Source organism: Sorex fumeus, unplaced genomic scaffold, assembly GCF_029834395.1.
Source record: "Sorex fumeus unplaced genomic scaffold, SorFum_2.1 ptg000019l, whole genome shotgun sequence".
NCBI lineage: Eukaryota > Metazoa > Chordata > Mammalia > Eulipotyphla > Soricidae > Sorex > Sorex fumeus.
This window is the reverse complement of record NW_026606076.1, coordinates 13,640,611-13,665,625: the sequence shown is the minus strand read 5'-3', so window position 1 is coordinate 13,665,625 and position 25,015 is coordinate 13,640,611. Positions and strand designations below refer to the sequence as shown.

The 25,015-nt window shown below is 42.9% G+C and overlaps 1 protein-coding gene and 1 pseudogene across 1 annotated transcript; both read left to right on the top strand.

The window, feature by feature from the left end:
* The first annotated feature begins 5,048 nt into the window (after window positions 1-5,048).
* LOC130022536 (olfactory receptor 18-like) lies at window positions 5,049-5,995 on the top strand (annotated as a pseudogene).
* Window positions 5,996-10,705: 4,710 nt separating this feature from the next.
* Window positions 10,706-22,531, top strand: LOC130022535 (olfactory receptor 18-like). The gene is made up of 2 exons (XM_056113299.1): window positions 10,706-10,842; window positions 21,589-22,531. The coding sequence occupies exons 1-2, from the start codon at window positions 10,706-10,708 to the stop codon at window positions 22,529-22,531; spliced, it is 1,080 nt and encodes a 359-aa protein (XP_055969274.1).
* Window positions 22,532-25,015: the final 2,484 nt, after the last annotated feature.

The window sequence follows — 25,015 nt, the reverse complement described above, 5'->3', positions numbered from 1 at the left end:
TGGAGCAGGAGGATAGTCACCTTGTAAAGGCCAGGTAGGTTTATTTGTCCTCAAACTGATCTCTAAACAAATTCCGTTATTTTTTTCTATAAATTGTGTCTATAAATTTGGAGTTGAAATGAGGCAAGTGGTGTCCCTCATTGTCAGCTATTTTCTTTCTCTCCCCTGTTCAGGTTTCTATTCTTTCCTATTCACTTGCTCTCTATCTCTCTCTAGATAGATAGATAGATAGATAGATAGATAGATATAACGCCCACATACTGGAATGTGGGGGATCTGGGTGGAGGAGGCCCCAGTCCCAATCCGAGCAGGCCTGGAGATCTACACCCCGGGTCCCACACACCTGGGTTCCTCTGCCTGTTCCTTCATGCGTGGGGCTCATCCGAACATGTGGAGAGTGGTCTTAAGCATGGCTGTGGCAGTATGTAGGTGTTACACCCACCAACTGCCCCCGGCGCCTTGTAATCCCATCAAGAGCCAAGACCCAAAGACTATAAAACCCTGCTCCCAGAAGAGAACAGCACAGAGTCTCCTGCCTCTATGCCTGCCTGTCCTCACCGGGGCCCCTTGGAGGAGGGTGGGTTGAGTTTCCCTCCCCACCCCGAGCAGAGCCCCGGCAGCTGAAGACCTCCGCTTCCAGCCACAGCCATGCTTAAGACCACTCTCCACACGTTCGGATGAGCCTCACACATGAAGGAACCGTCAGAGGAACCCAGGTGTGTGGGACCTGGGGCGTAGATCTCCAAGCCTGCTCAGATTGGGACTGGGGCCTCCTCCACCAGATCCCCCACCTTCCAGTAAGTAGGCATTACACCCACCAACTTCCCCTCCCCCCCAGAGCGCCGTGTAATCCCATCAACGGCCAAGACCCAGAGACTGACTATAAAACCCATCTCCCAGAAGCAACATCTTGTTATCTACTTCTTTCTCTGGAGAACCTGGCAGGTTACCAAAAGTATCCAGCCCACGCAGCAGAGTCTGGCAAACTCCCCATGGCGTATTCAATATGCCAAAAACCAGTAACAATGATGGGTCTCATTCTCCCGACCCTGGAAGACCCTCGAATGTGGCACTTTTTAAAGGCTAGGACGAAGGAGCCTGCTCGAGGCAATCAACAAACAACAGAAAGACAGTGATACAGTGATATATATATATATATCTTTTATATATATACATATATATATATATATCTTTCCATTTTCATCACTTGGTATCAAGGTATGTTTCCAAGGAGGCTCTATCTCTCTTTCTCTCTCTCTCTCTCTTTCTCTCTGTGTGTGTCTCTCTCACTCTCTCTCACTACAATTTACAAACATATTACTCCTATATGCTTGAAATCAGGTTCTTCAGTGTTAAACACCTTCTCGAGGATAATGTCATTCATATGATATGTCACCTCAGCTTCAATCAAGTTTGAATGGAAACTTTTCCTGCGTCCTAACAAGAATCTTGTGTATATAATATTCTAAATTTAAACTTTTCTTGTGACAAAGCCATGGCAGCAGTATCAGATTGTGTTTTCTAATATATTGTTCATGTTAATTTAGCTTCTTGTCAAGACAAATAATGCCACACTGAGAAGAAAGTTGAAGTCCATGTACTTGGCGAGCAAAGAAAGCCTTGTGAGATTCTTTGAATTAGCCGAAGTGTACGGAAACCAAATGACTTCTCTTTCTACCATGGCAATGATGCTAAGGGTTTAGAGTTTTCTGCATGGGTGCATATGCTCTTTGACCAGACCAAGAAAATCTGTTCCTGCAATGAAAATATTTAACCCTTTTTTGTTAAGGTGGCAGGCTGGAGGGTGTGAAGGATCTTAGGGGTATTAGTGAAAGAAAGTTGACACTGGCAGTGGGACCGGTGTCGGAATATTATTTTTTTGAAATACTATTATGAACAAATTTCAAATCATAGTGACTTAAAAATGTTTTTTAATTTTTGAGATGACATATATACTCAGATGATAATAAAGACTGCTATTTAAATATACTGCAAAATAATTCCAAAAGAAATAGTAGGTAAGTGGTAACACTATAAATAATTGAGAATATTTTATTGTCTTGGGCACATTTAAGATCTACTCTAGCAGAATTTTTTGTTTGGGGATCAATAACATCTGGCAGTGCTCAGGGCTTACTCCTGACTCTGCACTCCTCATTTCCGGGGGGTCTTGGGAAATCACAGTGGGTGTCAGGGATAAAATCAGGTTGACCGTGTGAAAGGCAAGTGCCTTCCCCACTATACTATCACTCCAACTCCCTTTTTAGAATTGTGAAACGTAGATTTACAGCAACTGTAGCATTAACTAGAGTCCATTGATATGACAGTCACATGACATTTCTCTTCCATTAGAGTTCTTTGCACATTCTTTAAATTTAGCCAGGGTTTGAGCCATGGAAGGGATTGTGTAATAAGGCTAAACAATATCACTGTATACAGACAAGTAATGTAGCAAGGCTGTAGAGCAATTGTCTTCCCCTTGTGTGACCTCTAGTGCAGCTTACATAGTATTTCTAGCAAAAGAGAGTTGTTCAGTTGAGTAACTCTCAACAGAGTTGTTTGCTCTCATTAAAAACTGCTGAGTGAAGGGCTGGAGCCATAGGACAGTAGGAAGGGCATTTGCCTTGCATGCAGCTAACCCGGATTCAATCCCCAACATCCCATATATTTCCTCAAGCACTGCCAGGGGTAATTTCTGAGTGCAGAACTAGGAGTGACCCCTGAGCATCGCCAGTGTGAACCCCCCCCAAAAAAAACTGCTGAGGAAGGGGGGCATTCCGGTCCATCCTTCACGCCCTACCGAGGTCACCAGTTGCCCCCACGAGCGGCTCTCCGGCACAGCCACGGCCCCAGAAGCACAAGGACTGAACACAGAAAACCAGCCGTTTGGAGCAGAAAAGCAAATGGACTATGTGTTAAACCGCGCCAGCATGCCTGCCAGGAGGGGAAAGGGTGTTGCCCCAGTCGCCCTCTCCTCTCTGGAAAGAAAGATGGCGGCCGCACGGGAGCCTTGTGGACAGCAGGTTTGAGCCGGGGGTGGGGGCGGCAGGGACCTCATGGGAAGGGAGGCGTTCTGGTCCGTCCTTCACGCCCTACCGAGGTCACCAGTTGCCCCCACGAGCGGCTCTCCGGCACAGCCACGACTCCAGAGCACAGAAACCAATCTCCTAACTATCTAACTTTTAATAGAAATACTTCCAGGGTTAATAAGTAAAATAGCAGAAATCCAAAATCAGACATCATTTAATTCTTAAAACCCAGCTGTAGAAAGCAAATCATTTCACAACGCTTTTTCAGCATGTCTGATTTGGTGGGGGGGAGGGGGTGGTCGTAGACTCTAAATAATAATGGTGCATCTTTTATCGAAACAACGAATCTAGTCAAAGTAGATAGAGTGTTAACTAGAACTCATCTGCCTCACAGGAAATTGGGAGGGGTGGGAGGTGGGGTTCTATTGGGGTTCACGGTTAAAAATAAGTATTGGTAAAGGGAAATGTGTTTGATATTTACATGACTGAGACCTAAACCTGAAAGCTCCGTAACTTTTCCCACAGTGATTCAATAAATAAATTATTTAAAAAAAAAAACTGCTGAGCAAAAAACTGTAGTCACTCACTCTAGTATATATGATTTATCATATGACCTTCGAGGAATTTATTGCCCTGCAGTTGAGTAAAATAAAGTACTGGTTGTAGTGTTCATTGATTAGAACAATAATTAACTTTGTTTTGGGGCCACATCTTAAAGTGCTCAGAGCTGACTCCTGGCTCTGTGTTCAAGGATCACTCCTGGCAGGCTCAGAAACCATATGGGATGTCAGGGATCAAACCCATTATGGCCACGTGCAAGGCAAATGCCCTATTGCTGTACTATCTCTTCAAACCCATTTTTTTCCTAAATGTTATTTCATTTTTATAAAGTTATTCACAATAATTCCTTAGATTTAATATTCAAGCACCAGTCCCACCACCATTGCATCTTCCCACCACCAGATATCAAATGTTTCCACCCCAAGTCCCAAACCGTGCCCCCCCCCAAGTTTGGTACATCAGTGGTGTAGAGTATGAGAGGTCACACGCTCAAGGAATTCTAAAATTTCAAATAGGGTTATACAGCAGATTCACTCATGGGTGAGGTCTATGTGGCTGTCTTCCAGGAGTTTTATTTCTGAATCTCTGAATCATGGCTGTGGATGAGATTATATGGGGCCAGGGGCAGTTTTGTGCATGTAACTGTCAAGCTACTGGAAAACTTGGGAGATGGAGGGGAGGAGGCCCATTCCTGCTCTGAGTGAGCTCGGAGATTTCAGTCACGGGTCCTGCACACCTGGGTTTTTCTGCAGGTTCCCTCATGGGTGAGGCTCGTCCAAGCCAATGGAGAGCAGCCATGAGCATCGCAGTGGTTGGGTTCTGGAGGTTTTTGGTTGCCGGGGGTCTTTTGGGACTAGAAAGGAAACTCAACTCACCTCTCCTCTGAGTTGCAACCAATGAAGACAGCCTCGGTGGGGTCTGAATATTCTACATTGCTCTCTTCCAGACGCTTTATTTCTGAGTCTCTGCTTCAACCCCATTTTAAGGACATTCAGAACATGTCTAATTTCTCTTGTTCATTTCATTTATATGTATGTGTTTGGCCACACCCCATGGTTGATAAAGTACTGCTCCTGGTCAGTACTCAGTGGTCATATTTAGAAGGTGCAGGGGACCATGTGGTTCAGACACTGAGCCTGACCCCCTCACATAAATCATATAATTCACCACTTTGAGTAATATTTGGCCCCAATATTGCTTACTTTCACAGAGGGGACAAATCTTGAGTACAACCTCAGATTCTGAGACTAACATCTTCTCTTCATCGCATGTATTTAGCTCAGATGGAGCTAAAGACTTGTAAGAGAATGTCAGAATCAGTAAATAACACAAAACATGTCTACGACATAAGTTTAATTACTGTATTTGTGTACTGCTTACAACCAAAATATAGAAACAGTGAGGAGAGATTATATACCTGAATCCACACTCGTTTTCTCCCAAAGGTGTCTCTGCACTATGGACCCACAGAATGGAACAGAGATTGTGGAATTCCTCCTCCTGGGGCTCTCAGATGACCCACAAGTCCAATATGTCATCTTTTGCCTCTTCCTGTCCATGTACCTGGTCACCATTACTGGGAACCTGCTCATCATTCTGGCCATCAGCTCTGACCCCTACCTGCACACCCCCATGTACTTCTTCCTCTCCATCCTGTCCACGGCTGACATTGGCTTTACCTCTTCCACGATGCCAAAGATGATTTGGGACATTCACACTCAGAGCAGAACCATCTCCCATGCAGGCTGCCTGGTGCAATTGTCATTTTTTTATGGTTTTGGTTGTTTGGACAATGTAGTTCTAGCTGTGATGGTATATGATCGCTTTGTGGCCATCTGTCACCCATTGCACTACACCGTCATCATGAACCCCCGTCTCTGTATCCGGCTGCTTCTGCTGTCTGTTTGCATCAGTCTGATGGAGTCCCAGGCACATTGTCTGATGATGTCACAGCTCACCTTCTGCACCCACGTGGAAATTCCTCATTTCTTCTGTGACATTACTCAACTCCTCAGGCTGTCCTGTGGGGATTCCTCCACAGATAACATATTAATGTATTTTATTGCTGTTATTTTTGGGGGAGTGCCAGTCTCAGGGATCCTGTACTCTTATTCCAGAATCTTGTCCTCTGTTTTGAGAGTCTCTTCCACGGGTGGGAGGTCCAAAGCCTTCTCCACCTGTGGCTCTCACCTCTCCGTTGTTTGCTTATTTTATGGAACAGGCATCCAATGGTACCCCAGGTGTACCTCAGCTCAATCGTCTCCCATTCTCCCAGGAAGGGGGCAGTGTCTTCTGTGGTGTACACAACTATTGTCCCCATGCTGAACCCCTTCATCTACAGCCTGAGAAACAAGGACATCAATAGGGCCTTCCAGAAGCTTCTCAGTAAAAAAACCCTAATCTGAATATTTGTATTTCTCTTTTCGACCACAGGATTAAAATTACAGTTTGTGTAAAACGAACCATTTGAAATCAGCAATCAGGACTCCTTGCTAATAATTCTGTAATTCTAATGTCTCCTTTACCACTCTAAAAATGCTAAAATTTCTTATTTTAGTTTATCCTTCATAGCGTGAGGAAATATTATGGAACCATATCTGCTTTCAAAACCACTGCACAATCAAATTCTATCACCCCTTAGAACTTATTATATTTGTCACCTGTTATGCAGACAATGTTTGAAATGCAGAATTGCCTTTCAGATATATAAATAAATATGTGTTTATGGGCTAATTTATGGCCCATGTATGTATTTTTAATTTTAATATTGATTAAAATATAATGATTTACAAAATTGTTCATAATACAGTTTCTTCTGGAATACAATGTTACCACAACAATTCCTCCATCAGTGTGATCTCTTCAACAATGTTCCAGTTTCCTCCCACCCCCCATTGGAAGGCACATAAGAAATTCATTTCATATTGCCTGATGCAACAAAACTTTAAAAAATAAAAAATGGGATTATTATAAAATAAAAAAATAAAAGTCAACATGCCCCAATTGAATATAATATAATTTTAACCAAAGTAAATAAATTCAAAATTTTTAATCCAATATAGTCTGTTGTGTGCTCTCCTTTCTATAAATAAGTTTGCAATTCTGGCATCTAAAACATTGCATTAAATTTTATTTTGTATCTGAATCTCGGTGTATCTAGAGAAAGAGAAGCAGAAGAATCAGAAGAGAATGGTGAGAAGATTGGAATAAATTGCAAATGATACTGACCAGCCTGGCCCTCACTCCTTTCTTCACCTGCCCATCACCATTGGTCTCCCCGGGGTGGGGAAAGTGGAGACCTCCAAAAACAGGTGGTGAGAGAGAGAGAGTGCCGCAGCCCTTTAGTATATACACACAATCCTTCAAAACTGCTTGCATCTGTAACCTGTCTAGTTAAATAGCACTGTCCTGTAGCACTGTCCTCCCGTTGTTCATCGATTTGCTCGAGCAGGCCCAGTAATGTCTCCATTGTGAGACTTGTTGTTACTGTGCTTGGCATATCGAATATGTCATGGGTAGCTCGCCAGGCTTTGCCGTGCGGGCGAGATACTCTCGGTAGCTTGCCAGGCTCTCCAAGAGGGACGGAGGAATTGAACCCGGGTCAGCCGTGTGCAAGGCCCTACCTGCTGGTCTATCGCTCAGTCTAGCTAAATAGTTAAATAGGCCAACAACAACAACAACAACAACAACAAAAATAACAGAAAGAGAACCAAAGGATATTAAGAGAACAGAAGAGAAAAGAACGGAAGAACAGGACAGGACAGAATAGGACAGAACCGAACAGAAAAACAAGATTAGACATTGGGGAAGGAAAACAGAACTACTCTGAAATGAGGCTCCGGGACTGGATTCTGGGAAGGAGATATTGGGAGATTTTGGGAGGGAGATGAAGACTAGACACTGAGGACTAGATATTAAGGATGAGAAGGTCAACAACCAGATGTTGAAGATCTGGTTGTTGACCAGAAGTAAAAGAAGATGTTGAAGATCTGGTTGTTGACCAGAAGTAAAAGATCTTTCTCTTCTTTTACTGGAAACTTACACTTTACCAACACTTAAATTATTTAATTATTTTGGTGGGGGGGGGCACACCTGGCAGTGCTTGGGGCTTACTCCTGGTTCTGTACTCAGGGATCTCTCCTAGGGCCTGGGGGCAGATCTGTATGTGGTGCCATGGATTGAACCAGGGTGACCCACAAGACAAGTAGCCTACCCATTGTACTATATCTGGCCACAACAATTTTATTTATCTATTTTGGGGTCACACCTGGTGGGTCTCAGTTACTCCTGACTTTCTACTCAGGAATTACTCCTGGCGGTGCTCAGGGGACCTGGCTCGGGGATGCACAGAGATTGAACCCAGGTTGGCTGGGTGCAAGGCAAATTCCCTACCTGCTGTACTATTCCTTTGATCCCTGACACCAATAATTTATTAGTCTTTTATTTTTGTTTTTGACCACACCATCCTCTTCTCAGGGATCACTCTGGCAGGTCTTGTGTAACCATATATGGAATTAAATCCGGGTCAGTTGCATGCAAGGGGAGCTTCCTGTCCATTGTTCTCTCTCACTAAACCTTATTTTGTATTTTTAAAACTACTGTAGCATATGCCCGCACGGCAGAGCCTGGCAAGCTACCCGTGGCATATTCGATATGCCAAAAACAGAAACAATAACGGGTCTCATTTCCCTGACCCTGAAAGAGCCTCCAATACAGCAACCTTGGGAAATGTGGGTAAGGAGAGGCTGCTAAAATCTCAGGGCTGGGGCAAATGGAGACGTTACTGGCACCCGCTCAAGCAAATCGATGAACAACGGGATGACAGTGAGAGTGACACAGTGATCTGAATTTCACTGGGATCATCATCATGTCTCTCCTATCATTAATAAAACATTTTAAAAATTATTTGTTAGGGCTAGAGAAATAGTACAGCAAGTAGGGCACTTGCCTTGCACACAACATCCCATATTGTCCCCTGAGCACCGCTAGGAATAATTTCTAAGCACAGAGCCAGAAGTAATATTACTGGATGTGCTTCAAAAAACAGAAGACAAAAAAAGTTAAATAAGATAAAAATTCTTTGCTAATATGTTTTGTAGTTTACATGGACTAGGTAAAGCCACAAATGTAGAACTAGTGAAAGTGAATATAATTAAGAAAACATTAAAAGAGGACTCTCATCCCACAGCTGCTGTTATATTCATGATTAATCTCTGAAGAGATGCCAAGTCACAGAAACTCTCAGGTACACTTGTTATCGGGCTGAAAACTCTGGGATCTTCTTGGAGTAGGGACAGTCAGGCTCCTCCCACCACACCTTCCACCCCTGTACCACCAGAATTCTGGCAGCCACGTCCACATCCCACAGTTGTTGCCATGTCATCAGCTTCTCAGCTTCACAACTAGTCTCTGAAGAGATGCCACGCCAAGCCAATGAAACTCACAGGTACACAGGTCTTCAGGTTGAAAACTTTGGGACTTCCTCAGGAGTGGGACAAGTGGAGAATTGTCCCAGTTCTACGGATCTCGTAGCTTCTGGAGCAAACAGTCACTCTAACACCTCCAAATTCCACTATCCTGGCAGTCCAGTAGGAGCATGGCAAATTGATGGGAAAGTGGCCTAGAATCCCACTAAACTCAATTAGCAAAAACAATAATGCAGAAGGGCTCGACTAGCAGCAAACAGCTCAGTCAGTCCTCAGACAATTACTTTAATAACTGCGTGGTGAGATACAAGTTTGGCAAGCTTTCTTTTACTGAACTATTTTTTAATAATTCCATTTGCCATTTCGTTCTAACAAGCAGAACAAAATAAATAGTTTTGTGCCTGCCAAAGAACACAAACCTGTGGGGAGAGGGAAAATTGTAAATAATGATGGAGGGAAGGTCACACTGATAGTGGGTTTCGTGTTGGAACATTAAATGCCTGAATCAACTGTATTATGAGCAATCTTGTAAACCATGGGTTTAAATAGCACTGCACTGTAGCACTTTCCTCCCCTTGTTCATCGATTTGCTTGAGCAGACACCAGTAACGTCTCACAACAAATTGTGAGACTTGTTGTTACTGTTTTTGGCATATCAAATATGCCACGGGGAGCTTGCCAGGCTTTGGTGAGATACTCTCGGTAGTTTGCCAGGCTTTCCAAGAAGGGCAAGAGGAAGAGTTTAAATAGAGTTTTAAAAAAATATATACAAAGAGGAAAATCTAAATAAGCCTTTAAAAGTAAAGTATATTATCCTAAGAAAGAGAATATTGGTTTTATATTAGAAAATATATTATCTATATGTGTGTCTTGAAGGCGTTCCAAGCCGCTCTCTTCCTCCTGCGCAGCTCGGGTGCCAGGTCATTTGTCATGTTGACCTCTCGACCTAGGTACACATAGCTGTTGCATTCGGAGATGGTCGTTCCATTGAGAGCGAATGGGGCGTCAGGAACAAGGCTGTTTCTCATAAACATTGTCTTCGTAAGATTCAGCTGTAGTCCTACCTTTCCACACTCACGGTCAAAGTCGGCCAGCATTTGTGCCGCTTGGCTGATGTTTGGTGTTATTAAAACAATGTCATCAGCAAAGCGGAGGTGGTGTAGTTGCCGACCATCTATCTTCACTCCCATTCCTTCCCATTCCAGTCGTCGCATGATGTTCTCGAGAGTGGATCAGGGACGTTGTCTCATTTGCCAAGGTGTCGAAAATCAGATGGGCTGGTCACGTAATGAGATTTAAAGACGACCGTTGGACTAGAGCTGTTACTGATTGGATTCCACGGGATGTCAAGAGACCGCGTGGCCGCCCACCTACCAGATGGTCAGACTTCTTTGTCAAGGTCATGAACGATCGGTTTGAGGCCCTCCATGTTCCCGGAGCGAAGAGATGCCATTGGGCTACACTAGCACGCGACAGGGACAAATGGAGACGTTACTGGCGCCAGCTCGAGCAAATCGACGACTAACGGGAAGTTAAGTGATAAGTGAAGTGATATGTGTGTCTATACTAATAAGTAAAACATTACAATAGAAAGTTCTATAGATGTAAAAAAACTTAAAATACATAGAATACTTAATATAAATGAGACATCAATTTATTATTTAAAATGTGTAAAATACAGCCTCAGAGATGTCACCAGATCCCATGCTAGGCTGTTTCATCTGTGGCAACCTGGAATCCCCCACCTGTCCCAAAAGAGCCCTGACAGCCAAAAACCTCCATAACTCAATAGCCACCATGCTCACGGCCCATCTCATCAGGCATGGGTGAGCCTCATCTATGAATGAATCCTCTGAAAATCCCAAGTATGTGGGACTTGTGACTGAAATCTCCAGGCTCACATAGAGTCAGGGGTGGGTGACCTTCCCTATCTCCCTGAGGTTCTCGTAGCCTAGCAGTCATGCCCACAAATTGCCTCTGGCACCATTTAAACTCATTAATGGCCATGATCTAGAGACTCACGTTTAAACCTCAAAGAGGAAGAGAGCAACATGCCACAGAGATGCCTTCAGACCCCAAAGTCACCATCCAGTTAAAAATTTAAGTTTAGCTATATCAGTCTTTTTAAGACCTTAGAATTCCTGGAGTCACAGCTGCATGACATTTCATACTCTATACAAGGGCTTACTGACTCATACTTACTCATACTCTCTACAAGGGTGATACAACAATCTTCACACACTTTCCTCTAAGGAAAATTTTTGGAGCATCTAGCAGATTTTTCATAATAAGCAATACAAAATAAAATATTATGTTCTTCTTTGGGGGTAGGCTTTGGGTTCAGGGTGAAATAATTCTAAATATGGTGGTGGGAAGATGTAATAGTGGTGGGATATGTGTTGGAATATTGAATGTAATAAATTATTGTGAACAACTTTATAAAAATAAAATAAAATTTAATTTTAAAAAATTTTTAAATAAAAATACAAATGTGTAAAATCCCTTAGCAAGCTAGGAGTAAACTTTCTTAATACTCAATACTCCTTTCTTAATCTAGCAGAGAGCAATCATACCCACTTTGAATGAGTGCCATACTTATGTCATAAGTATGTCATATGTTATACTCATATGACATACGTGTCATATGAGAGTGACACGTGCTGAGAAGTTTGTTCTGTCCTTTAATAGACCTTGAGATTCCATTGTGCAGAAGCCTTTTTTTTTTACTTTTTGGGGCACACCCGGCATTTCACAGGGGTTACTCCTGGCTAGTGCACTCAGGAATTACTCTTGGCGTGCTTGGGGGATCATATGGGATGCTGGGAATCAAACCTGAGTTGGCTGCGTGCAAGGCAAATGCCCTACCCGCTGTGCTATCACTCCAGCCCAGCAGAAGCTTTTTTAATTTGATATCATACCATTTGTTTATTTTGGTGTTTGTTCTCTTTGACACTGTGGTCATCTCATTGAAAATTCCTCTGCAATCAATATTTGGTAGAGTTCTGCTGATGTTTTCTTCAATATATTTTTAGATTCTGATCTAATCTCGAGGTCTTTAATCCACTAAATTTACTTTTGTAATAGGTGTGAAGTATGGTTCTAATTTCTTTTATTTTTTTTACATATGGTTATCCAGTTTTCCCAGCAATCTTTGTTAAAGAGATTTTCTTCACTCCACTTTACATATTCTGCTCCTTTGTCATATATAAGCTAACCTTAATAAAAAGCTCCCCTACTGAAAGCAAGAAAACATTTTCACACAGTACTTTTGATAAAGGGTTTACATCCATGATCTATAAAGCTCACTAAATTTTTCCAACAAAAATCCAATGACTTTATCTATAAGTAGGGTGAGGGGATGAACAGACAATTCCCAAAGAAGACATATGGATGGTCAACAAGCATAGGAAAAAGTGTTCATCTTAACTCATAATTAGATAAATGCCAATCAAAACAACAACGACATACCTTCTCACAATTGCGAGAATCACCATATCGAAACACCTAGAAACAGTCAGTGTCCATGGGGTTGTTGTGAGAGAGGAACCCTTGTCCACTGCCAGTGAGGATGTTGTCTGGTTCAACCTCCATGAAAAGCAATGTGGATATTTCTCAAAAAAAAATAGGAATGTAACTCTCATATAATACAGCAATACCACTTATTGGACTCTATCCCCAAAACAGAAAAACATTAATTTGAAAGGATATGTGCACACAAATGTTCAAGGTAATTTGGTATAATAGCTAAAATATTGGAACAACCCAAGTATCTAACTACAGCTGAGTGGATATAGAAGTTGTGGTATGTCTACGCAATGGAACACTATGCATCTCTAAGATCAAAATAAAGCAATTTGCAGCAACATGGATAGAATTAGATAAACAATACCATGCTGAGTGTCAATCAGAAAGAAAGGGACAAACAGTGTCATGTATGAGACTGAAAGATACATAGAGAGGTAGGAGCAGGGATCCAGAGTTAACATAATGGGGAACTGATCTACACAACTGAGTTGCAGATGAGAGAGGAAGAGGGTTTAAGGATCTTGGAGGAGGGAGAAGGGTATGGTGTTGGAATTGTGCCCATGAGAAATCATTATTAATAGTATTATAAACCAAAACAATTAAATTTTAAAAGAACCTCCTTTAATGCTTCTTGTAAAACTGATTTCAAGGCTGTGAATTCCCTAAGCTTGAAACTCTGTATCGTTCCTTTAAATCTGAATGATTATCGAACTAAATTGAGTATTCTTTTTTTTTTTTTGCTTTTTTGGGTCACACCCAGCCATGCACAGGGGTCACTCCTGGCTCTGCACTCAAAAATTACTCCTGGCAGTGCTCAGGGAACCATATGAGATGCTGGGTATCAAACCCAAGTCTACCACATGCAAGTCAAATGCCCTACCCGCTGTGCTATTGCTCCAGGCCCTAGATTGAGTGAGTATTCTTGAAGCTTTTATTTTACTGAGTTGCTGTTCTGTATCTCTCCATTATAAATAATTATGCATAGCTAGTTATCAACTATTTTTATGGCACATCTATTTTCATGTGCCTTTACTCTGATCAAATACAATGGTGCAGGTTGTGCAAAGAGGGTGCAAGGTAATATTTCTTAATCTAATCTTCATATAGAAAAGGTAGGGGCTGGAGCAATAGCACAGCAGATAGAATGTTTGCCTTGCACTCAGCCAACCCAGGTTCGATTCCCAGTGACCCATATTGGTCCCCTGAGCACTGCCAGGAGTAATTCCTGAGTGCAGAGCCAGGAGTAACCCCTTTGCATCACCAGGTGTGACCCAAAAAGCAAAAAAAAAAAAAGGTAATGGCATTTGCTGAATAGAAACTACCTCTGGTAGAGATAGTGAAAGATCTCATATGAAAAATAAATTTCAGGGATCAGAGAAATAGAGCAGTGGGGAGGGAGCTTGTCCTGCATTCTGCCAAACCACGTTTGATTTCCGGCACCCCATAGGGTCCCCTGATCCCTGTCAGGACTGATTCTTGAGCTCAGAGGTAGGAATAAACCCTGAGCACCACTAGGTGTGCCCCAAAAAACAACCAAATTTCATACTTTTTGCCTCTTTCTCAAAGATGAACCATCCATTTACCTAAGGGTCTATTTCTAAACTCTTCGTTCTATTCCATTGGTGTGAGAGTCTCTTCAGATTCCAGTGCCACACTCTTTTGATTGCTACAGCTTTATTTTTCTTAATTTCTCATAAGAAAAAATGTACTACTGAGATTTCCCTAGGAAGAAGGTCACATTCCTTCTAATTATCTTCAATACCCCCGCCCTTATCCATTCCTATTAGGAGGTCCTCGGAGACAGAAATAACAAGAAATGATGACACTCAATAATTAGTCCTGTGTATTGATCCCTGCGGGTCGTTGTGGAATAATAAGAAGTGAGAACTCAAATTTTTATGAGATTATTTTTAGTTAGGGTTCATACCTGTGCATCCTCTTTTAGAACCACCACCAGTGCAAGGGGACTCATGCCTGACTTCTCCCTCCTCCCCGTCCCAAGCACGAAGTCTCAGCTCTCATCACTCACGAGGAAGGAGAGAGCCGGGGGCCCCAGCTCCAAGCATGAGCCAGCAGAGACCCAGAAGAGACCAGTGAGTGGTGAGGGGGGTGATGGTTGGGCGAGGTCAGTCGTGACTCTTGTCTCCTCACCCAGACAAGTGGGATATAGAGAGAGACTTGGGGATCACTATGTTCATCTTTTCTGTGCAGACACACTGGAGGTCATGTTTGCTTCAGCTGTTGTGAGTTTCAGATCTCTCCTGAGGAGGGTTGTAGAGAGAACACAGTGGGTAGGATGTTTGCCTTCCACGCAGCCAACCTGGGTTCAATTCCCAGCATCCCATATATGGTCCCTGAGCACCGCTAGGAGTAATTCCTGAATGCATGAGCCACGGGTAACCTCTGAGCATCTCCAGGTGTGACCCAGAAAGAAGAGGAAAAAAAGATCTCTTGTGAGGAATCCTACTCTCCCTGCCAGCATTTCTAGTTTTCATTGACTGATGTACTTAATGTGAATCTCCCCAACATGCCAGATTGTTCGTGGATTTATATATGATTGGAATGAGGAGGAGAGTAACAATTAAAATTTAAACGTGGGGCTGGAGCAATAGTGAGTGGATAGGGCACTTTCCTTGCACACAGCTGACCCAGGTGCAATCCCTATGATCTATATGGTCCCTCAAGTCCACCAGGAGTGATGTCTGAGTACAGAGACAGGAGTGAGCCCTTAATACCACTGGGTGTGGCCTGAAAACTGAAAAACAAAAAATTAAATTACAAATATTCTGTTGGTTTCCTTGTGGTGACCTTTGCCAAATCTGCTGAGTGGCTTCATATTTTTGTTGTGCATGTCATTTTTAATATTTTATTTTATTTTAATAAAGTTGTTCACAATAATTTTTACATTCTATATTCTGATACCACCAATCCCATCACCTACCTTCCCACTACCATTATTTCTAATTTTCTCAACCACCACCCAAGCCTTCCCCAATAGCAGGCCCTAAATAATTTATTTTGTATTGCTTGACATGAATAATTTGCTAAAAATGATCAAAACGTTTTCCTTAAAAGAAAGTATGTGAAGACTGTTGTATCTTACCCTGGAGTCATTAAGCCCTTGTATAAGAGATTACTAGCATGTTGTTACAGATTGAGCCTTGTGTGCTAATATTATTGTAATCGAGATCCGTTGCCTTCTACTTTACATCCCATCCAAAGTGGTGTGCTACTCCTGGTACATCAGTGATATAGAATATGAGATATCACTCCAAGGATTCTAAGATTTTAAATAAGGTGATGCAACTGGAATTAAGTTTTGAACTGGTTGGTGACTTTGGAGTCTGGGAGCATCTCTGCATCTTCTTGATCTCTTTTGAGATATTTTTGTGAGTCTCTGGATCGTGGCCAGTTAATGAGCTGATATGGCACCAGAGGCAGCTTGTGGACATGATCCCAGGCTTCCAGAAGAACAGGGAGTGAGGGGAGGTTGACCATGCCCGACTCCATGAGGGCCTAGAGATTTCAGTCACAAAACCCTCATACCTGAGTTTTTCAGCAGATTCATGCTTGGATAAGGTTCATCCAGAGTCTGTGGAGGTTGGCAGCAGTTGAGTGCTGGAGGTTTTTGGCTGCCAGGGTTTTGCTTGGCTGGGTTGGGGGGGACTCACCCTCCCCCACCTCCAGGGTGCCCCAGATATGAGATTCAACCTGGCGAGGGTCTGGAGGCATCTCTGCAGTTTGTTGATCTCTTCCAAGATTTCTTTGTGTGAGTCTCCACAGTATCATTTTTAATTTGAGCATCTCCCGGTTGTAAAAAAGAAGCCAGGTTTTTTTTAATATACTAAACAATGGTTTTAAGAGTGTTATGTTTGTGGGGCTGGAGTGACAGCACAGCGGGTAGGGTGTTTGCCTTGCATGCGTGATTCCCAGCATCCCACATGGTCCCCTGAGCACCACCAGGAGTAATTCCTGAGTGCAGAGCCAGTAGTAACCCCTGTGCATCACCGGGTGTGACTCAAAAAGAAAGAAAAAAGAGTGCTATGTTTGTGTGTATCAGTGATCCTGTTACCACAGCAACATTCTCTCCTGTTGCTGTATTTTAAATGATTAGGTGAAGTCAGGTTGGAACCTGAGCGAGGCTCCTGGCATTGTGTTCTTCCAAATCCACCTTCCCTTTCTTTCCCGAGGTCCCTCCAGTTCTACTGCTCTCAGGAAAACAACCATCTGGCTTCTCTTGCTGATCCTCCTATGCCTACATGGTGGTAGGCATGGTGTGGGAAACTAAAACAAAATGTTTTTTTAAACTCTATAGAATACTGATTAGAGTTCCTAGGAACACACTTAGGTAACCTACCCTCCACATCCTGTAGGATTTTATGCTTGTTATTTTCTTTGTTTTCCAGTTCATTAATGAGTAAATTCACAAATGAAAATATTATCATTCCATTTCAAGCCCTCTCCCCATGATACCATTATCCATCCCTAAGGAGAAGTCTCTAGAAAATACAAATTTGCCAGTAGTTGTTGATAACATGGGATCCTGCAGAAACTCAATGGTGACTTACAAAGTAGGGTTATCCTAACAATACCGGAGTTGCAGTAATTTTCAGGTATCAGGGTGGAGCGATAGCACAGCGAGTAGGGCCTTTGCCTTACACGCAGTCCACCTGGGTTCAATTTCCAGCATCCCATATGGTCCCCCAAGCACTTCCAGGAGTAATTTCTGAGTGCAAGAGCCAGGAGTAACCCCTGTACAACACTGGGTGTGATCCAAAAAGAAAAAAATAATAATAAAAATAATTTTCAGGTATCTGCATTATTTATGCCCAATATTGGGTTCTCAGGAGCTGTGAATGCTGTTGCAGTGGGAATTTAGCATATCATAATGCCAAGACAGAAGAAAAGGGACAGATACAAAATGATCTCTCTCACATGTGCAACTTAAGGAGACACAGCCAGGTAGCAAAAATAGTCCAAAGGCAACATTAACGGGAGAACTGATCGATCTCATTGAGTTCGGGGGAAAGAGATGGAAGAGTATTAGGGTCCTTGGGTCCTTGGGAGAGGGAATGAATGTACTGATGATGCATTTGGTGTTGCAAGGATGCATATGATAAATCTTTTTTTTTTCTTTTTGGGTTACACCCAGCAATGCACAGGGCTTAATCCTGGCTTATGCATTCAAGAATTACTCCTGGCGGGGCTCAGGGGACCATATGAGATGCTGGGAATTGAACCCAGGTCTGCTGTGTGCAAGACAAATGCCCTACCCACTCTACCTCAGAATTTTCAACTGAAAATTTTTAATTAAAAAATAGTTAGAAAGACCAGGTAAGCATATGTGTCATCTAATTCAGGTCTAGGAACATTTTGTTGTTTGTTGTTTTCCAATTTCTTTTTTTTTAATTTTTATTAGTGAAACACCATGAGGTACAGTTGTGGACTTACACAAATTTTTTCTGTGTCTCCAAAATTCCACGGAGCAGACTGAAGCAATAGTACAGCGGGAAGGGCATTTGCCCTGCACGCAGCCAACCGGGTTTCGATTCCCAGCATCCCATATGGTCCCCCCAGCACCGCCAGGAGTTCATCTCCTGAGTGCAGAGCCAGGAGTAACCCCTGAGCATCGCTGGATGTGACCCAAAAAGCACCAAAAAAAATTCCATGGCACTTTATTTTTTTAATAGTTAAAAACGTCGTTTAATTCAATAAGATGACATTACATATCACTTGTGGTTGGTATGTTAGTTTACATAAATAGTATGATAAATGTATCTGGTACTAGTAAGTACTCAAAAATATAATTGTCGTTAACACAATGCTAAAAATATACTTCTTTAAGGTTTACTAGTTATTTACAGAGCTGTTGGTAACAGTTTTAGGTAATAGATTCTAGCAGTATTTGGGGGTGGGGGTGATTTTTTTTTTTCAGTGAGACACCATGAGGTACAGTTGTAGACTTACAAACTTTCATGTTTGGGTTTCAGTTATACAATGATCAAGTACCCATCCCTCCACCAGTGCCCATTCTCCACCACCAATGAACTCAGTAGCCCTCCCACCCACCCTCCACCCCCCACCCCACCCCACCTCAATGGTCGGGCATTCCCTTTTGCTATCTCTTTCCTTTAGAGTGTTGTGGTTTGCCATAGAGGTATTGAGTGGCCATCGTGTTCGGTCTATAGTCTACTTTCAGCATGCATCTCGAATCCCGAGTGAGTCCTCCAAACACCCTTTACTATTTACTGTTCCCTTCTCTATCTGAGCTGCGTTTTCCCCCAGCATGTTCTGCCAGCTTCCAAGCCGTGGATCAGACCTCCTGGTGCTTCTCTCAACTATTTTTGGGTGTTCATCTCCCATTCTGTTACTTTATATTTCCCAGATGAGTGCAGTCTTTCTATGCCTGTCCCTCTCTTTCTGACCCATTTCACTTAGCATGATACTTTCCATGTAGAAACACTTTAGAAGATCCTCAGAATCTGGAATTTCTTATGACCAAGCCTGGGCATCAGGAGCAGATTTTTAAATGTCTTTTTCTTTTCTTAAAAATGACCACCTTGAGGCTGGAGTGATAGCACAGTGGGTAGGGTGTTTGCCTTGCACGCGGCCGACCTGGATTTGATTCCCAGCATCCCATAGGGTCTCCCAAGCACCACCAAGAGTAATTCCTGAGTGCAGAGCCAGGAGTAACCCCTGAGCATCTCCAGATGTGATCCAGAAAGCAAAAATAATTAATTTAAAAAGTAAATTAAAAAATAATCAATGCTCATAAATAACGAAGTACTTTTGTGGTGAAAACTTATAAAAGATGCTCTTTTAGAAAGGTTGAACACAATACTAGCACACCACAGAATTATTAAATCTAAGCCCTTGAAAGTATATGTATCCACATGACTAATTTTTTTCTGTCTGAAGGTTTCCAAGTTTCTTGATATCTAGCCAGGTTGGTAGAAGGAAAATACTATGTGATGTGACTTAAATGGGTACAAAAATGGGACATGACTTGTATATGTAAAGCCCTTGCTTCAATTTCTGGCAGTGTGTGTGCACGCCCACACACGCACACTCACACACAGACTCACACACATGCACACACAGACTCCTACATAAAAACACACCCAGACTCAAACATATGCACAAATGTGTGCACATACAGACTCATACATACACACACAGATGCACACACATACACACAGACTCACGCATACAGAATCACATAGATATACACACACAGATTCACATGCACACACCCAGACTCACACAAAAACACACACACACAAACCTGTCAGCAACAAACATAAGCAAACACTACTGATGGGGAAAATGGGGTGAGATACTTTAATCTGCTTAAATAGTTCCCAACAGGGAAATCAATTACTCTGCATTTGAAATAAATATTCCTGCTTAGAAATGTTTTAATGGGAATAATCTTTTATGTAGGAGTACTGCTATTTATTCAGCCACTGATTAGCTGATTGAATTAGGCATGAACTCCACCTTACATTTTTTTCATAATTTTATTTATTTCTTTTCTTCTTATATTTATTTATTGAATCACTGTGGGAAAAGTTAGTAAGTTTGATGGTGGGATGGGGGAGTGGGAGAGATACTGGGATTGGTGGGGGTGGAGAATGGGCACTGGTGGAGGGATGGGTACTTTGTATGTATCATTGTATAACTGAAACCCAAGCACAAAAATTTGTAAGTCTACAACTGTACCTCATGGTGTTTCACTAATAAAAAATTTTTTTAAAAAGTTACTAAACTTTCAGGTTTAAGTCTCGGTCATACAATGATCAAACACCTCTCCTTCACCAGTACTCATTTTTCACCACCAAGAACCCTAATATACCCCCCACCCCTCCCAATGCCTGTGAGACAGATGATTTCCACTTAACTCTTCTCTACATTGATTACATTCATTATTTTGACAAAAGATGCACCATTATTGTTTAGAATTTCCCCCCCCCCCCAACAATCAGAATTGCTGAAAAGGCATTGTGAAATACTTTGTTTTCTATAGCTTGTTATGAGAATCATATAAGGATTTTGGATTTCTGCAAAGAGCCAGATAATTACGAGATTGGTTTCTGTGTGTCTGGTGTTATGGTTGTGCCAGAGAGCCGCTCGTGGGGAGCAACTTGTGACCTCAGTGGGGCGTAAAGGACGAACCAGTACCGCCCCCCCCTTCCCATGAGACTGCAGTTGCCCTGTCACCGCCGGTTCATATCTGGCTTTTCTATAAACTCTGAGGCGGCCACCTTGCTGCTGGGGGGGATAAAGGCGGAAGGGAGCAACACCCTTTCCCTCCTGGGAAGGCATGGCACCGTAGTTTAACGCATGGTCCATTCACTTTTCTGCCGCAAGCTGCTGGGCTCTGGACTAAGTCCTTTTGCCTCTGGAGCCATAGCTGTGCTAGAGAACGGCTCCTGGGGGGCAACTCGTGACCTTGGTAGGGCGTGAAAGACAACCCAGTACCGCCCCCAAGGTGCTGATGCCTCAAAGCTTATTGGAAAGCCAGGTATGAGCTGGTGGTGATGGGGCAACTGCAGTTTAACGGGAATAGTTTTTGAAAGAGAGCCTGTATGTGCCATATTGCTTTTGTTTACAGAGTTAGCAACTATCCTAACCTTGAATTTCAAAAATCTGTAAACATCCTTGTTCCCAGCATTTCTTTAGTTCAGAGTTTCTAAGCTGAAGACCTGTAGCAACAGGTATGTGAAAAATATGATAGAAGAGTTCTGAGAAGAATGTTTGTCACCACCAAGAAATAGAAGTAAAACCGGGGATTGGAGAGAGAGCACAGTACATGGTCACCCATATTTGATCTCTGGCACCCCATATGGTCCTCCGATCCCCTGTCAGGAGTAAACCCTGAGCACCACTGGGCGTTGGGGATGAGAGGGAGGGAAGAAAACACAAAAAAAAATTGTAGACTAGAATTACAAATTAATTACTGTATTTATAAATTTCTTAAATCCGAAATATAGACACAGCAACAAGTGTGTGCATAGCTGTACCCACTCTTATTTATTTTTCAAAAGTTGTCTCTGCTCTGTGGATTCTCACAATGGAACAGGGGCCATGGAATTCCTCCTTCTGGGGCTCTCAGATGACCCACAAATCCAGTCTCTCCTCTTCTGCCTCTTCCTGTCCATGTACCTGGTCGGCATCACCGGAAACCTGCTCATCGTCCTGGCCGTCAGCTCCGACCCCCACCTGCACACCCCCATGTACTTCTTCCTCTCCATCCTGTCCTTGAGTGACATAGGTCTGACCTCCAGCACCATCCCAAAGATGGTTTGGAACATTCACACCCAGAACAGGACCATCTCTAGTGAGTGCTGTCTGGTGCAGGTAAGTCTATTTAACTTTTTTGCGTGTTTGGACAGTGTCACTCTAGCTGTGATGGCATACGATCGCTTTATCGCTATTTGCCAACCCCTGCACTACCCTGTCATCATGAACCCCCGCATCTGCGGTATTCTGGCGCTGGTGTCTGTTTGCATCAGCCTCTTGGACTCCCAGGTGCATTTCTTGATGATACTGCCACATACCTTTTGCCCCCGTGTGGAAATCCCTCACTTTTTCTGCGACCCCCCTCAACTCCTCAGACTGGCCTGCGAGGACACCTCCACTGATAACTTATTGATGTACTTTATTGGTGCTCTTCTTGGTGGTATTCCAATATCAGGGATTTTATACTCGTATACTAGAATTGTTTGTTCCATCTTGAAAGTTTCATCTTCAGATGGAAGGTCCAAAGCCTTCTCCACCTGTGGCTCTCACTTATCTGTTGTTTGCTTATTTTATGGAACGGGTCTTAGCGTGTACCTGGGCTCAGCTGTCTCTCAATCTCTCAGGAAGGGGGCAGTGACCTCAGTGATGTACACAACAGTTGTCCCCATGCTAAACCCCTTCATCTACAGCCTGAGAAACAAGGACATCAAGAGGGCCTTCCAGAATATTCTTCATAGAGCAACCTGATCATTACACTGGTATAATTTTTTTATCCTAGAATTAGAATTGATTGCTAGCTCAATAATCAGAAATAGGCAAATGTGGAGCTGGAGTGATAGCACAGAGGGTAGGGCATTTGCTTTGCATGCGGCTGACCTGGGTTCAATTCCCAGCATCCCATATGGTCCCCTGAGCACCGCCAGAAGTAATTCCTGAGTGAAGAGCCAGGAGTAACCCCTGTGCCAGGTGTGACCCAAAAAGAAAAAGAGAAATAGGCAAATGTGACTTTTTGGTGATAGATTTTTATAACTCCAGGCTTTCCAATCTCTTCTTCTGTCTGAGAGTTGCAAAATTGTTTATTGTGGCTCTCACTGATTGACTAGGGGACTCTTCTTCAATCACATGTGTGTCACAGCTGAATTCTATTCTCCTTAGAAATGTCTATATCTGTCCCCCATCACTCAGATGTCATTAAGAAATAGTATGTATATTGTCGTTATATATTGTCAAAAATTTGTATATTTTCATGAAACTTTGGCTTTCATCTTATCAAGTGGTTTGTGTATCAGGATACAGGTTACTATTCCTGGATATTATTCTTATAAAAAATCTTCATGATTATCTGGGGGTGGGGTGGGGGCGGGTCATATCCAGAAATGCTGGAAGGCACCTCTGCAGTGCCTTACTCGATAATTGTGTGGTACCTGGGAAAATCCCAGGGTTCTTGTGTGTAAAGCATGAGAAAGTTCGGGCTCTTTGAGCATCTCCACAGAGCACCATCTTTCCTCTGTAAGAATATGTGACATTGGGGTTGGAGAGATAGTGCAGCAGATAAGGCACTTGCCTTGCATGCAGCTGACCTGAGTTCGAGCTCCAACATCCCACATGGTCCCCTGAGCACTTCCAGGAGTCATCCCTGAGCACACAGTTAGGAATTAGCCCTGAACACTTCTGGATATGGCAACAAAGAAAACATGACATTGAAGACTTTTGAGATTTGCATCTGACGTTACATGGTTTCAAATTTATCACCCAAGAACTTGGAAGGAATGAGAAGAAAATAGTGTTTCTACCATTATGAGGGTTTGTTCATCTCAGTGTGCTTCTAAATAATGAGTATACTAAATAAATAAAATATCTTGGGAAAGAGCATCCCATTTGGAGAAAACACTGGAAATTTCATTGTCTTACAGAATTTCAAAGCTATCTGTCTAATAATTAAAGATTGTGTCAGCTACAAAACTCCAGCTGCTGTGACCCTGGTACATGCCTCAGACCTGCTAGACCAAAGTGCTCTAGCAGCTATAGAACACTGGGCTCACAGAGTCCTTGTTTTGACCCAGGTCTGTACAACTCAGAGTCATGTGCACTAGTTTGACCTTTCAAGCATTTAATTCTCAAGAAAAGGGGCAATAGTACAGTGGAGAACTGGCTTTGCACATGGCCAACCAGGGTTCCATCCCCATCATCCCATAGGATCCCCCAAGCACCATCAGGAGTGATTTCTGAATGCAGCCAGGAGTAACCCTGAGCACCACCGGATGTAACCCAAAAAGCAAAAAAAAAAACTCACAAATTCTTTTATATATTTTTTTATTTTCATAAAAGTAGTTCACAATAGTTCATTACAAATAATATTCAAACACCAATCCCACCACTGAGCACCTTCCCACCACAATAAGAGGTAAATGTGTGGGGATTGTTGTATTTTATTCTGGAACTATTTAAGCCTGAGTATAAGAGAATACAAGCAAGTCTGTTAGAAACCAAACAAATGTGTGATACTTTTGATAAGTAAGTGAGATAAAGCATACGAGGTAAAATTTGTGATCGCGCACTCTGGAAATTCTGCAGAGCTCTCTTCCGGGTGCTTTAGCTCATAGTCTCTGGATCTTGGCCATTGATGATATTACATGGCGCCAGGGGCGATGTGAGGGTGTGACTACCAAGCTACTGGAAAACTGGGGAGCTTGGAGGAGAGTAGGAGGCCCAGTCCCGATCCGAGCGGACTTGGAGATCTGTCAAGGGTTCCCACGTACCTGGGTTTTCCTGCCAGTCCACTCTCCACTGAGGTTCATCCTGTCTTCAGTGAGGCTTGTCCCCTCTTAGGCGAGGTTGTCCAAGCATGTGGAGAGTGGCCTTGAGCATGGCAGCAGTTGGGATCTGCAGGTTTTCGTCTGCCAGAGTTCTGCTTGGGGCATGGAAGGAGACTCAACCCACCCCCCTTCGAGGTGCCCCAGTGAAGACAGCCTGGAGTGGGGTCCAGAGATTCTTTGACACTCTCTTCCAGGAGCTTTAGTTTATAGTCTCTGGGTCTTGGCCGTTGATATTGATGAGATTATATGGTGTGGGGTGGGGAGGAGGGCGGTTTGTGGGTGTGATTGCCAAGTTATTGGAAAACTGGGGAGCTGGGAGGAAGAGGCCCAGTCCTGATCCCGAGTGAGCCTGGAAATCTGAGTCACGAAAAACCCACAAATTCTTAAAAGGAATCCGTAACTAGTAGAGTTACAG

Excerpts from the sequence above, each read along its gene's own strand:
- LOC130022535 (XM_056113299.1), top strand. The coding sequence starts at position 10,706 with ATGTCACCAGATCCCATGCTAGGCTGTTTCATCTGTGGCAACCTGGAA. Across the intron at positions 10,843-21,588 it reads GCCCATCTCATCAGGCATGG|TTGTCTCTGCTCTGTGGATT; the intron begins GTGAGCCTCATC and ends ATTTTTCAAAAG.